Source organism: Vollenhovia emeryi, unplaced genomic scaffold (assembly GCF_000949405.1).
Source record: "Vollenhovia emeryi isolate VEMERY1.0 unplaced genomic scaffold, V.emery_V1.0 DF939479.1, whole genome shotgun sequence".
NCBI classification, from domain to species: domain Eukaryota; kingdom Metazoa; phylum Arthropoda; class Insecta; order Hymenoptera; family Formicidae; genus Vollenhovia; species Vollenhovia emeryi.
Genome location: NW_011966887.1, coordinates 22,582 through 36,492, shown reverse-complemented (window position 1 = coordinate 36,492; position 13,911 = coordinate 22,582). Strand labels below are relative to the sequence as shown.

The 13,911-nt window shown below is 40.0% G+C and overlaps 5 protein-coding genes across 5 annotated transcripts in view; 4 read left to right on the top strand and 1 right to left on the bottom strand.

Annotated features, from left to right (window-relative positions):
- The first annotated feature begins 1,913 nt into the window (after positions 1-1,913).
- Positions 1,914-4,820, top strand: LOC105557466 (uncharacterized protein K02A2.6-like). The gene is made up of 4 exons (XM_012004713.1): positions 1,914-2,831; positions 3,062-3,329; positions 3,411-3,835; positions 3,900-4,820. The coding sequence occupies exons 1-4, from the start codon at positions 1,914-1,916 to the stop codon at positions 4,818-4,820; spliced, it is 2,532 nt and encodes an 843-aa protein (XP_011860103.1).
- A 240-nt stretch (positions 4,821-5,060) lies between these two features.
- On the top strand, positions 5,061-5,771 carry LOC105557465 (uncharacterized protein K02A2.6-like). Its single transcript, XM_012004712.1, has one exon. The coding sequence runs from the start codon at positions 5,061-5,063 to the stop codon at positions 5,769-5,771; it is 711 nt and encodes a 236-aa protein (XP_011860102.1).
- A 30-nt stretch (positions 5,772-5,801) lies between these two features.
- On the top strand, positions 5,802-6,414 carry LOC105557464. Its single transcript, XM_012004711.1, has 2 exons — positions 5,802-6,312; positions 6,395-6,414. The coding sequence occupies exons 1-2, from the start codon at positions 5,802-5,804 to the stop codon at positions 6,412-6,414; spliced, it is 531 nt and encodes a 176-aa protein (XP_011860101.1).
- Positions 6,415-10,648: 4,234 nt separating this feature from the next.
- LOC105557463 (trihelix transcription factor GT-1-like) lies at positions 10,649-11,478 on the top strand. The gene is made up of 3 exons (XM_012004710.1): positions 10,649-10,691; positions 10,887-11,182; positions 11,224-11,478. The coding sequence occupies exons 1-3, from the start codon at positions 10,649-10,651 to the stop codon at positions 11,476-11,478; spliced, it is 594 nt and encodes a 197-aa protein (XP_011860100.1).
- Positions 11,479-12,706: 1,228 nt separating this feature from the next.
- LOC105557462 (putative nuclease HARBI1) overlaps positions 12,707-13,911 on the bottom strand; it is a 3,390-nt gene continuing 2,185 nt past the window's right edge. The window contains exons 3-4 of the mRNA XM_012004709.1: positions 13,717-13,873; positions 12,707-13,472 (exon numbers count right to left, since the gene is read on the bottom strand). Of these exons, the coding sequence (XP_011860099.1) occupies positions 12,707-13,472; positions 13,717-13,873 (923 nt within the window). The remainder of the gene's footprint in view (positions 13,473-13,716; positions 13,874-13,911) is intronic.

The window sequence follows — 13,911 nt, the reverse complement described above, 5'->3', positions numbered from 1 at the left end:
GGAACGACGTCGAATCGACATCGATACCGTCGAATTGACGTCGATTCGACATCATTTCGACGTCGATCGACGAATCATTTCTCACTGGGTAAGGCTCGGTTGCACCAATGTCGCTTAATTTTAACCTTAGCTTAACTCACCATTTGTCTCTTTTTAAGGGAAACAGAAAGAGACGAAGAGTAAATTAAGCTTAAGCTAAAGTTAAAGTTAGGTGACGTTGGTGCAACCGGGTCTAAAGTAAACTTGGAACCGTTCGTAACCTTAAATTTCAATCAATGCACAAAGAAAATCGTAAAGTAGCAAACGCCTGACGCAATAATACGTTATTTTCTTTGTGCGTTGAATTACTAAGTCTACGTACGGATTTAAGTTTATATTCAGAACTTAACGCGTTGCAGAAAAGCTTGTGCGGTAGACCTACCTCTTATATATGTTCTGTGCCTACCTCTAATAACGTCTTCGACCTTCGTAGGCATTCGTAGGCTTCGTATACTATTATATTATTTATAGGTTATGTTCAAAAGCATTAATACCACACTTTAAATATAAAATTTTCTAAATGTTGGTAACACTGGAATATTTTACACGCTTGTACTTAGCTTTTTACTGTGTCGAGCAGTGCGACACTGTGTCGTAGTTGAAACACTTTGTGTCGGACACAGTGTTACACTGTGTCGTCTGTGTAACTTGTTGGAAAACCCCCACAGATTGAAGCAATACTAAACTCGAGACCCTTGTCCACTGATCCTGAAGACCAGTCCTACATAACTCCTGGCCATTTCTTGACTGGGGATTCCCTCATTTCCTATCCCGAACCATGTTTGCAGGAACTACCGGAGAACCGATTGTCTAGATGGCAGCGCGTCGAACAAATGCGGCATTTCTGGAAAAGATGGTCGGTTGACTACTTACATCAGATGCAGCAGCGGACGAAATAGAAGGAGAGTAAGAGGAAGACCATTGAACCAGGTCAAATGGTGATTGTTCGGGAAGGCGATCTGCCACCTCAATCGTGGCTCATAGGTCGCATTGAAGCTGTACACCCAGGCACGGATGGAGTCGTTAGAGTAGCAAGTGTCAAGACAGTTAAAGGAACTTTTAAACGTCCGGCAAATAAGATTTGCGTATTACCGCTTGAAGAAATCACTAATTTTTTTTATTACAGTTTAGTACAAGTAAATAATTTTTACGTTTACCATGCCATTCTTCATGTGGATGTATAGGTACAACAGGAGGAATTAGTAAAGGTATTTGTAATTCTTCATCGTCTGAAATATCAAATAAGTCTAATATTTCGTCTGGAATGTGATCTACCATGTCAACAATTTTGTACTTCGTCTTCTTCTAAAGATATGTTTACTCAAAGGCGAGGGGATGGCCAATCGCCTTCAACCGGGAGACGAAAGTCAAAAGTCGCGAGACTGCTTTCTTGCACTTTGTCATCTAAGTTAAAATTACAAGTAACTCGTTCGATCACTACACTCTCTAGATTTACTAGAAAACTCACCAGAACTTAAGTGCAAAGAGTGCAAGCAACACGAACAAACCTATTGTTTCTCAAGAAATTGGCTATTGCATTTTGTGGTGAATGTGTGAATGTCCACATGTCACGTCACACACACACAACTGTATTCATTACACGCGACTGTATTCATTATGCAACTATATTCTCTATTATTGATGTGACAAATGCCAGTTAGTTTTCTATCACCGCCGATACGTACGCAAAATATATATTTCATATTTATAGAAGTACCCCTAGCCTTGTCCTTATTTGCCTCGACATACAGGGTTTTACTTCAGTGGCGACGAGGATGGGATAGAATTCGCGCGTGAAAAGAAAACAGTGCAGTGAGTACAATAGATTTCGAGTGAGTACAATAGATTTCGTCATCTCAACCCAATCTCACAAAATGGAGGAATTCGCCAAAGCTCTGCTTGAGTCGCAAAAGCTCATGCAAGAAAAAATGCCCGAACAGCAACAAATTATCGTACAACTTCTTCAGCGTCAGCAACCTGGCGTCGGAGGTGAGCAGCAACTTAACCTTCCCGGCGACTCCAGTTCTCGCAGGATCAAAGATCTGACCGATTCAATGCTCCCATTCGAGTACAACCCTGACGAAAACGCAGTCTTCGAGCAGTACTATGCTCGATACAAATCGATCTTTGAGGTCGAAAACAATGATCTTACCGACACCGCAAAAATCCGATTACTCCTAAAAAAATTCAGCACTCCGGATTTTCAGCGATACGCAGATTCGATCCTACCAAAAAAGACCCACGAAATCTCTTTTGCTGACACCATTAAATCACTGAAAAAGCTCTTTGGACATCGACAGACAAAATTTAGCCTTCGTCACAAAGTTTTCAGCCTTCATAAGGAAGACAATGAGGACTACAGCCAGTATGCAGCTCGCATTAATAAACACGCCGAAAAATTCGACATCACCAGCTGCACCGCCGATGACTTCAAAGTTCTGCTTTTTGTCAGTGGTCTGAAAAGCCCAAGAGTCACGCGTTCTCTCCTGACAAAAGTCGAGCACCAATACGTACAATTCGAAGCGCTCACCGACCAAGCTCAGATCGCTGCTTTCGTAAAACTCCAGCTTGACGACCTGGACGAGTGCTATCGCATGCGAAGCCTGGAGAAGGATAAAGAGACCGTCGTTGTATCATCTTCAGGATCAGAAGTCCACGCAGTTCGTCAGGGCTACAACAAACAAAAGCAGTTTCCCAACAAGAGTTCGTCTCAGTTGAATCCACAATCGTCATCGAGTTTCCACTCCAATCAGGGACCTTGGAAAGCAGTTTCCCAACAAGAGTTCGTCTCAGTTGAATCCACAATCGTCATCGAGTTTCCACTCCAATCAGGGACCTTGGAAACCGAAATGTAAATTCTGCGACGGCGTTCACTGGCACATCAATTGTCCATTCAAAGACAAGGAGTTCTCTGATTGCCACCAGTCCGGTCACAAGCCTGGTTTCTGCGAAGAAATCCGAATTTACATCAAGAAACTCCAGCAGAAACGCTTGCGAAACCTCTCTGACCCAACAATGACAGGTCTCAGATATCAACTCAGTCGACATTCAGCGAAAATTCATTGAGCCGGACGTCAACGGCAAGAAACTCAAGCTGCAGTTCGACACAGCATCAGACATCACGATAATCTCAAAGTCGAATTGGGCTCATCTCGGAAGACCGACGCTTCAACCAGTTACAAAAGCAACCAAAAGTGCATCGGGAGACTCGGTCCCATTCCTTGGACTTTTCCCGTGCGTCGTCAAATTCAAAGGTCGTGAGGAGTTCACCGAATGCTACGTTTCATCGCGTAATCTCAACTTGTTCGGAAATGACTGGATTAATAAGTTTGACCTTTAGGACACACCAATCAACCGAATCTGCAACGCAGTTCAAGTCGACGGAAGCAACGATCTCACCGCCGAGGTCATCAAGAAGTTTCCAATTCTCTTCTCAGCTGGACTTGGCCGATGCAACACGACAAAAGCGTCCCTCGTGCTCAAAGAACAGGTGAAACCCAAATTCTGCAAACCCCGAACAGTTCCATTCGCAGCTCAGAACCAAGTCGCAACAGAACTTCAGCGACTCCAGCATTTGAAAATCCTCACCCCGTGCAAATACTCCGAGTGGGCAGCGCCAATTGTCGTTGTCAAGAAGAAAAACGGTAAACTACACATCTGTGCAGACTACTCGACGGGCCTCAACGACAGCCTCGAGTTTGACAAACATCCGTTACTAACTCCAGACAAAATTTTCATGCATCTGGCCAGCAAGCAAACCTCCAGCAAAATTGACTTGTCAGACGCCTTCTGGCAAGTTGAACTCGACGACGGCTCAAAAAAGTTGATGACAATCAACACGCATCTCGGTTTATTTACAGTCAACCGACTTCAGCAGGGCGTTAAAACAGCTCCAGCAATTTTCCAGCGACACCACTCTCAGCGGTACCAATACATTCGGTTTCATTAATGACATGATTACAGCCGGAATCGACGAAATAGATCACAAAAGGCAACTCTTCGAGACACTTCAACGACTTCAGGACGCAGGATTCAGACTTCAGGCCGAGAAGTGCGAGTTCGGAAAATCTTCCGTCGAGTTTTGCGGTCATATTGTCGACAACAAAGGAATCCGACCACATCCTGACAAGCTGCAGCAAATTCAGGACCTGCCAAGACCTCAAGACGTCTCGCAACTTCGATCCTTCATCGGCGCAGTCAATTACTACGGAAAATTCATCAAGAGCATGAAAGAACTACGCGGACCACTGGACAACCTCCTTTGCAAAGATACGAAATTTGAGTGGAAGGAGGAACACGAAAACGCTTTTATCGAGCTCAAAAGAATCCTCGCTTCAGATCTCGTCTTGACTCACTACGACCCGAAGAAGAAGCTTGTACTGGCATCCGACGCATCAGCATATGGAACGGGAGCGACTCTCATGCGGTTTCACGACGGAAATCTTCACCCGATAATGTGCTGGTCGGGTACGTTCAACAAGCTGAAAAGGGCTACTCGCAAATCGACAAGGAAGCGCGAGCGTTCATCTTCGCTCTCAAGAAGGCTCACGTGTACATCGCAAACCGACATTTCACCGCTCAGATCGATCACAAGTCGTTACTGTGAATCTTCGGATCAAAACAAGGCATCCCAGCTCACTCAGCAGCTCGACTCCAGCGATTTGCCATTGTCGCTCAAGCCTACGATTTCGACATTCATTACGTGGACACTGACAGCTTCGGATACGCCGATGTCCTCTCGCGACTCATATCAAATCAAAACAAATCAAACGAAGACATAGTAATCGCTTCAGTCCAGCTTCAAGAGAAGAAGGACATCGTCTACAGTTTCGCCATCGAAACGGCTAAAGGCCTTCCAGTCACCTTCAAGGACATCCAGCGAGGAACGAAAGACTGCCCAGTTCTCACCGCAGTCTACAATTTCATCGAGAAAGGAAATTAGCCACAAAAACGACATCAAATCCGAAATCACCAAGTGGAAGGTTTCTTTTTGATTTGCGACAACCTCTCAGTGTCACATGATGTCATTTTCTACAGCGAACGAGTCGTTGTACCCGAAATTCATCGTCAACGAGTTCTCGAGCATCTTCACCAAGGCCACCCAGGCGAGTATCGATCCAAACTGCTTCCAGCAGCAGCAAACGTTTCTGGCCCGGCATCACCAAAGACATCGAGCGCTTCGTCCGCACCTGCGAGAAGTGCGCAACAGTCTCCAAAGCTCCGATGAAGTGCAGCCCTGGTCAGTGCCCGAAAAATCTTGGTCGAGAATTCATGCAGACTACGCTGGGCCCATAGATAGATTCTCATTTCTGGTCATCGTCGATGCTTTCAGCAAGTGGCCAGAAATCTTCGAAACGAAATCGACAACAGCCACAAAGACAATTGAATTCTTCAAGAATGTTTTCGCTCAACATGGCTTGCCAGACACCATTGTAACCGACAATGGCCAGCAGTTTATCTCCACTGAGTTCAAGGACTTCTGCAATTCCAACGGCATTCAACACTTGACTTCATCGCCGTATCATCCACAATCGGAAGGCCAAGGAGAAAAATTCGTCGGTCTTTTCAAGACAGGCTACAAGAAAGCAACAGGAAACGTTGACCAAAAAATTCGAGAATTTCTCTATTCCTACCGATTCACGCCTTCATACAATCTCGGCAACAAATCTCCAGCAGAGCTCCTCAACAGTCACAGAATAAAGACCACGCTGGATCTCCTTAAACCACAATAGCCATGTTGGACCGACGTCATCAACTCGCAGATGCAACATCAGTTCAACAATCACCACGGAGCCAAGTGGAAGCAGTTTCTGCCGGGTGACCACGTTTATGACCAGCTCCACTCTTCAACGGACAAGTGGCAATGGACTCCTGCTACAATCATCGAAAAAGTCGGAAAGGCCAACTACAACGTATGTCTTGACTTGTCAAACAACCAGAGAGTCATTAAAGCTCACGCAAACCAGCTAAAAACTCGTTACACCAAAAACAAGTTCAATGACACCTTCGAAATCCCCGATTGGCCTGAAACAACTACTCTGACAGGCGAAGCCGACGAGCCAATCATCATCCCGCAACCTCAACAGGACATCAACATCAATCAACCGCCGAACCTTGATGAATCCAACTATGAAGATGCAGTTGAAGACATCGAAGAACCAGTAGTTACCCCGGCAGTCGACCAGGAAGAATTTCAACCCCGACGATCGGACCGATCGACCAAAGGAATTCCCCCCGACCGTTACCAACCATACTTAAGAGGGGAGGAATGTGGTGAATGTGTGAATGTCCACATATCACGTCACACACACAACTCTATTCATTACACGCGACTGTATTCATTATGCAACTGCAGTATTGTGCGATTTAATGTGAACACAGAGATTTTTTAATCAAATATCGTTTATTTAAAAGAACATTATTTAGGGTCTATTACAAGTGGTTATTGTGTTGTTTAATAAGAAATATGTCCTCCGTTAGCTTTAATAACCTTCTGAACTCGCCTTGGCATGGAGTTAATTAAATTTTGGCAGTTTCCCCTAACCTTCTCATCTCGAAACTACACCTGAATAACAGCTTCGATCATTTTAGTTTTGGTCGTGCAATCCATCTTTTGTAATCTAACCTTACATATGGCCCACAGATTCTCTATAGGATTAAGGTCTGGTGAATTTCCAGGCCAGTCGAGAAGTGTAACCCTCTTGTCCTTGAAATATTTCTGCATGGCCTTGGACACATGACATGGGGCTGAGTCTTGTTGAAATATCGGTTCATCGACTGCTTCAACTTTATCCAGCTCTGTACCCAAATATTGTTCCAACATTGATTTATACTTCTCACTATTCATCATTCCTTCAACTGGCACAAGTTTTCCAGGTCCCATATATGAAATGCAGCCCCAGAACATTTGTTTTACCGGGTATTTAACCGCCTGGATAATGTGTGCTGCAGTAAGCTTTTCGTTACTACTCTTTCGTACGAACTTTGAGCGGTTCCCTTGCACAAGAAAGTGTGTCTCATCTGACAACAAAACTTTCCTCCAGTCTTCTTCAGTCCATTTGGCATACCTTTTGGCCCAGGCCAACCTTTTCTTCATCATAGGAACCGTCAGGAGTTGTTTCTTCTGCGGTCTTATTGCCTTTCTTCCACCTTCTAAGAGTCGTCTGCGAATTGTGGAGTCATGGATGTTCATGTTCACTCCAATCTTTTGTAAGTCTTGCTGAAGATCATGGCTAGTTTTTCTAGGATTTAATTTACTGTTACGCAAGAGAAAAGTGTCATCTCGAACAGTGGTTTTCCTTTTTCTTCCACATTTCCCTTTTCGTTTTATTTCAACGGACCCTGTCTCTCTTTTCTGCTTGATTATCACGAGACACGGTAGTGTCTCGCGCCAAGTGTAAGCGTAGCTAGTACACGCGTGCGAGACCGACCGTGTAAGTTTACGCGAGTACACGAGTTGAGGGGCCCTCAGATTTTCGGATCTCAACAACGGCTGATCCGACGAACTTGAGACTGCGTTTAATCGATAGCTCGGGTACGATTTGCATAATAAAAGTGTTTTTACTTTTCTCCTACGTGCCCCAGGAGTGGAGGTATTGTAGTGCAATTGCAATGCAAAGTCAGTTTTGTGAAATTTTGGATTAAGAAACATCTTTGTCCTCGTCGTCGTCGTCGTCGTCGTCGTCGTCGACCAGACCAGCATCTGTCCCGATTGACCACGTTGCAATTGACCACGGTCCCGATTGGCCACGTTGCAATTGACCACGGTCCCGATTGACCACGTTGCAATTGACCACGGTCCCGATTGACCATGTTGCAATTGACCACGGTCCCGATTGACCACGTTGCAATTGACCACTGTTCCGTTTGACCACGAGCTAAAAGCACACACACACACACACACACACGCGGGAGGTGCGAGGGGGGCCTTCGGCCCCTCTCCCCGCACCCACCCCGCCGGTAGGAAGCGTGGACCGTGGTCAATTGCAACGTGGTCAATATCAACGTGGTCATACACAACGTGGTCGATATTAACGTGGTCAATCGGGACTGTGGTCAATATTAACGTGGCCAAACTTGTGCCACTCCCTTGAATAAGTTCTCGCTTTTTCGTAACAGACGGTATTTCCAGGACTATGTGCATGCAACTTCAGATAGTTCTAGTTTTGAGAATTGCGTAGCCAATCAACTTACAGCTTTTGTGGGACAGCTACATTGATTGGCTGCATATTTCGCGGAATTAGAACCTGGACCAAGTACTAGCGTCATGGACACAGGCCTTAATTCGCCTGAATAGATACAGAGTTTCTAAATTTCTAAACAGTTGCTATTCTTTTCATCGGTGTTTTATTATTAACTCCATTATTTTTTCCAATAAAATCTTTAGTTTGATTTTTTAAGAAATATAACATTTTTTAATCAAAAACTAATACTAAAGCAACTAGTTTGTATAAATATCCGTTGTTATATTTGGCGCAATTTGTTGGTATCATTACTTTTGTAGAGAAGATAGTTTTGTAGAGAAGATATTTTTGTAGAGAATATACTTTTGCAAAAATGATAGAGTAACAAAATATATTCGGTGGAATTGGAGCTTATACTTGGTGCTTTTTTTTACCTTTTTTTTAAAAAGGTAAGTTTTTTACGTGATCTTATTTACAGCTCCCACACTCACAGAACACTCGTCTGCGATGTCTCTCTGCGTCATCGAAGTGTACTCATTAAGTGTGATGATCTTGGCCCTTTTCCTCGGCGAGATATCCATGACGTCAGACAGCAGCGAAAAGCTAATAAATGTTAATATTTTTTCTTAAAACCATCAAAAATATAAAACTTACACAAAATAACCCGCAGGATAACTTAAACTCACGCTGATTAAATGCTAAATTAAAGGTTATGTGATTTAAGTGAAAACGACTGTCAGATTTGACACAACAGAGTTGCCAACACAAGAAATAATTAAATTTCGCTGTGTTCACATTAATTCGCACAATACTGTATATCAATCACGAGACATCACGAGACACGTTACGAGACACGTTATTATTAAATAAATCGCCACAAAGGTTCACTCTATTTACCGGCGCTCGTATAAGTCGGTAACGTCAGTCACGTCAGCCGCGCTTGCGAGCGCCACGTGCGGCAGAAATATGAAAAGGAGGTTGACGACGACGACGACGACGACGACGTATCTTAAAAATTACGTGAAAATTCAGACCCGTGGACTTTGCATTGCAATATCTCTACTCATGGGGCACGTAGGAGAAAAGTAAAAACACTTTTATTATGCAAATCGTACCCAAGCTATCGATTAAGCGCAGTCTCAAGTTCGTCGGATCAGCCGTTGTTGAGATCCGAAATTCTGACGGCCCGTCAACTCGCGCACTCGCGTAAACTACACGGTCGGTGTTGCGCGCGTGGTTTAGCTTGTCACTTTAAAACTTTTCGCTTATACTTGGCGCGAGACACTACCGTGTCTCGTGATTTCGGCTTTCGTTACGTTTATCGCATTTCGCCGACTGGGTACTTTTTAGTTGGATATGATTCTGTCGTCCGGTTCGTTTTCTCCAGTCGAGCGTTAGTAGCGTTGGCGTCTCGTCTTTTTTCTTGCCTCTGTTACTTTTGTCTGTTCTTTCCTTTATTTTTCTTCATCTTGCGATTCATTTCGGAGATCCCCTCCGTGTGATCGAAGATGTATATGGGGAAGTGACTTGTGAGTCAGATGGCGAGTCAGCAGAGCCTGCGACCTTCGAGGAGGTGTTTGCTGATTTTGGTGATCCTTATCTCGGGATCTCTGACTACAAAGGATCTGATGATGTTTCTATGGAGGGTGAGGTTGATGTCTAATCATCTGATGATGATGTTTCTATGGAGGAGCCGGTGGTTGTTCGTGAGGGCCTGGGGTCTGCCCCGCGTGTGGTGGAGCAATTGACGCGTCGGGCCATAGAGCATCTCGACGCTCTCGGATTGCACCTCACCGGGGGTGTCGAATCTCTTACCACAGGGTGTTTACGTGTAGTAATCAGATTTGCAATCGGATTAATCGCAGTCTAGAAAACCGACTAGAAGGAAAGTTCCCTAGACTAATCGGATTTATAAACATGTCTATGAAACGATCGGATTATATCTCGATTAATAAGGAAGTGTAGGAAACCCGCAAATTTCTCTTGTCGCAAAATTTTGAGAAAAAATATAAGAAAAGTAAGTATATTTGTACGCTTTGTTATTCTCATAATAATTAAATTTCATTCTCCTTCAAATGTACATATACAATTGAGCGATAGATGTATTAAATGTTTTACTGATATATTTTAGAGAAACTGTAGACTATAACCTCACTCTATTTTTGACATATTAACATCAAATAAATTTTTATACGAATAAAAATTTATTTGATGTTATTAATTACTACTGGCGACTTCCCAGTGAGAAATGATTCGTCGATCGACGTCGAAATGATGTCGAATCGACGTCAATTCGACGATGTCGACGTCGATTCGACATCGTTTCGACATCGATCGACGAATCATTTCTCACTGGGTTTAAGAATATTCTTACTAGTTTAACATATTAGTTTATTAAAATATTTTTTTCAGAAGTAATTATAAATATGGACACAACTGAGGAAAACATGCTTGAGCAGGATCAGTTCGGTAAGTATATCGTAAGACAAAGTTTTTATATTTTCTGTTCTAGCTAAACTTATTATATTAATAAAATTGGCTTTGAAATATATTCCATGTCTTTGAAATAAGAACATTTTACTTCGCAAAAATATCTTTCACATTATACGGAAGACATTAATGTAATTATTAAATTGTTTTACTCAGTTTTTATTTTTTTTACAGAAAACTGTAGATACCAGTGGACTAATACAGTAACAAAACTGCTGATAGAAGAAATAAGACAACATATATCAATGTTAACCAACAAAAATAGCATGCAGAAAAAAATATGGAAGGAAATAGCAAGTAACTTCAAGAAAAGAGGTTACAACGTAACTGACGAACAATGTTTTGTTAAATGGAAGAACTTGAAACAGAAATATAAGTCGGTGCGTGATGCTAATAATGAGACTGGCAATGCTAAAGTATCTTGGGAATACTTCGATTTAATGGACGAGTTTATGAATACTACACCCGAAGTAACACCTGTATCACTTGCTTCGAACACACGTGGATTTAGACTGCTAAAAAAAATGTATGTATAAAAGAAAGTAGTGAATCCAACGATGAAAATACAGTACCTAACACTACTTCTACTTCTTCTACTACTTCTTATGGTACAACACGCAATATCAGAAAACGTGCAAGACAAGAAAATGAATTAGCATATTATGAACAACTTTATAAACAAAGAGAAGAGCATCATAAGGATAACATAGAAATGCAAAATAGATTTTTAACGTTACTTAAAGATATTTACAAACAAAATGAGTGAAATAAGCAGTATTACTAATAATAAAGTTTGTTAAATTAATAACCTTTACATATATATACGATTTGAAAAGGACAGTGTTATTTATTTTATAAAGTTTTATTTTTCGATTTGCATATGTGACACAAAAGTTTGCATATGTTTGTTTATGTACAATATTATATGTACAATAATATTTTTAAAATTATAATATTAATATTTAATATATATATGTAAAGGTTTATACTTTTCAATTTACGTATAAGACAGTGATATAAAATATAGTGCAAGAATATACGAGTATACTACGTTTTCGAGTATGTTTCATATTATTATGAAATCTAAATGTTATTCTCCTAACCTTCGAAAATTCTGTTTAGTTTCTGTTTGTATAAGATAACATTTATTTTATTTTTCATTATTAAGATTTAATGTCAAAGACTGATGTGTTAATTTACGATATAATTTAGGAAAACTGTGTTAATAAATAAAAAAAGAACTTTTCTATTTAGTTCAAATATGTACGTTTAGTTTCTATATGTATAAGATAAGATTTATTTTATTTTTCATTATTAACATTGAAAGTCAATGATTGATGTGATAATTTACGATATAATTTATGAAAACTGTGTTAATAAATGAAAAAGAACAATTTATTTTAAATATGTATATGTTTAGTTTTTGTATGTGTTACCAAAATATATTAAATATATTCTATTATAAAGTATGTGTTCATAACTGTTTTTATAATGAGGTATGCATTATTATTAAATAATGTGTTTACTGTTACCACCGTTTCAAAACATACAATACCTATATATTGATGCCATAGTTTTCTGTTGCATCTGTTAGGCATATATACATATATACATTTCTTTTAATAACATATCTCTTTACAGACATTATTCATACAGTAAAATAGAATTTACCAAACGATTAAAAACTATCGAACCAAACGATTACATATGTACGTGCAAACAATTTGTTCAGTAGATGCATTTTGAAATTGTTAATTGCATATTGTTTATTTGCATTACAAATATTATTGGTTTCTTTCTGTACGTATTAAAAATTTGATATTACAGAGAAAAAAAAGTTCTATAAATTAATATTATTAGTAATTACATACGCATTCATGACAAAGGCATAGGTTTTGAGTTTTATACATAACAAACATTTATTTGCCATGTAAATATATATATTATATCAAATACAAAATCATATATACATATACGTCATATTACATATAAAATTAATATATTAACTGTGCAATAATATCTCTTTTTTCATCACCTTGTAGAACATTATGATTTTCGTTTTCCATTGGCTCTAAAATGTCTTCAAATGGTTCATCTTCGTTATCGATACAAATATTATGCAAAATACAACATGCTAATACAAGTAAAGGTATCATTTCGGTATTGTAGACGTATACATATCGTAATTTTCGAAACCGTCCTTTCAACATCCCAAACGCCCTTTCTATCGTAATACGAGTTGATGATAATTTTGTGTTATAATTGCGTTGTGTATTATTTAAATGACCATTGTCACGATATGGAATCAGCATATATCGTAATAGTGGGTACGCAGAGTCACCTAACAAATGTGTATTTTGTGGAAAATATCTTTCAACATCATGGTCAATCATGTCTTTGATATCACTTAAGCGCCACACTCGTGCATCATGGACACTGCCACATATTCCCGTAAAAACATCGATAAATTTCATTTTATAATCACAAATACCTTGTAGTATTATCGAATGAAATCCTTTTCTGTTAATGTAGCTATTTGGATGCTCAATAGGAGCACTAATGGGAATGTGACAGCCGTCTATGACACCTACTACACCTGGAAAATTGCTCATAACAGCAAATTGCTCTTGTATACGTAATAATTCGTAATGCTGTGGCCATTTTATATAGTTTTCAGCGTGTTCTTGCAGTACGTAAGCCACATTAAATACACACTTCCATATAGTATCTTTGCATAGTCCAAATCGGTCTGCAACGGATCTGAAATAAAACATAATTAATATTGCATAAATTCAATTGCGTTAAAAATGATTGCAATCATCTATTATTTTTACTATACACAGAGAGACTAAGGATAACAAAAACATCTTTCGTGCATTCTCATACAGCACAAGAATATCCATGCAGCAACATTGCAGCAAGATTGCAGTAACATTGCAATGTTGCTGCAATGTTGCTGGATGTTCTTGTGCTGTATGGGTTTATAGTTTATAGACTAGCTAACCTGTAAACTTCTTGATTGCCAAATATCCACAAAGCTATAGCAATTTGTTTAGCTGGTAGTATTTTAGGACAATTGTCTCTTTGCAATAAAAATGGTCCTATATGTTGTATCAACAGCTCAAAAGTTTCTCTTGTGATACGAAAATGTGATTTAAAATCTATGAGAAAAATATATAACAATATTACAAAATAATAT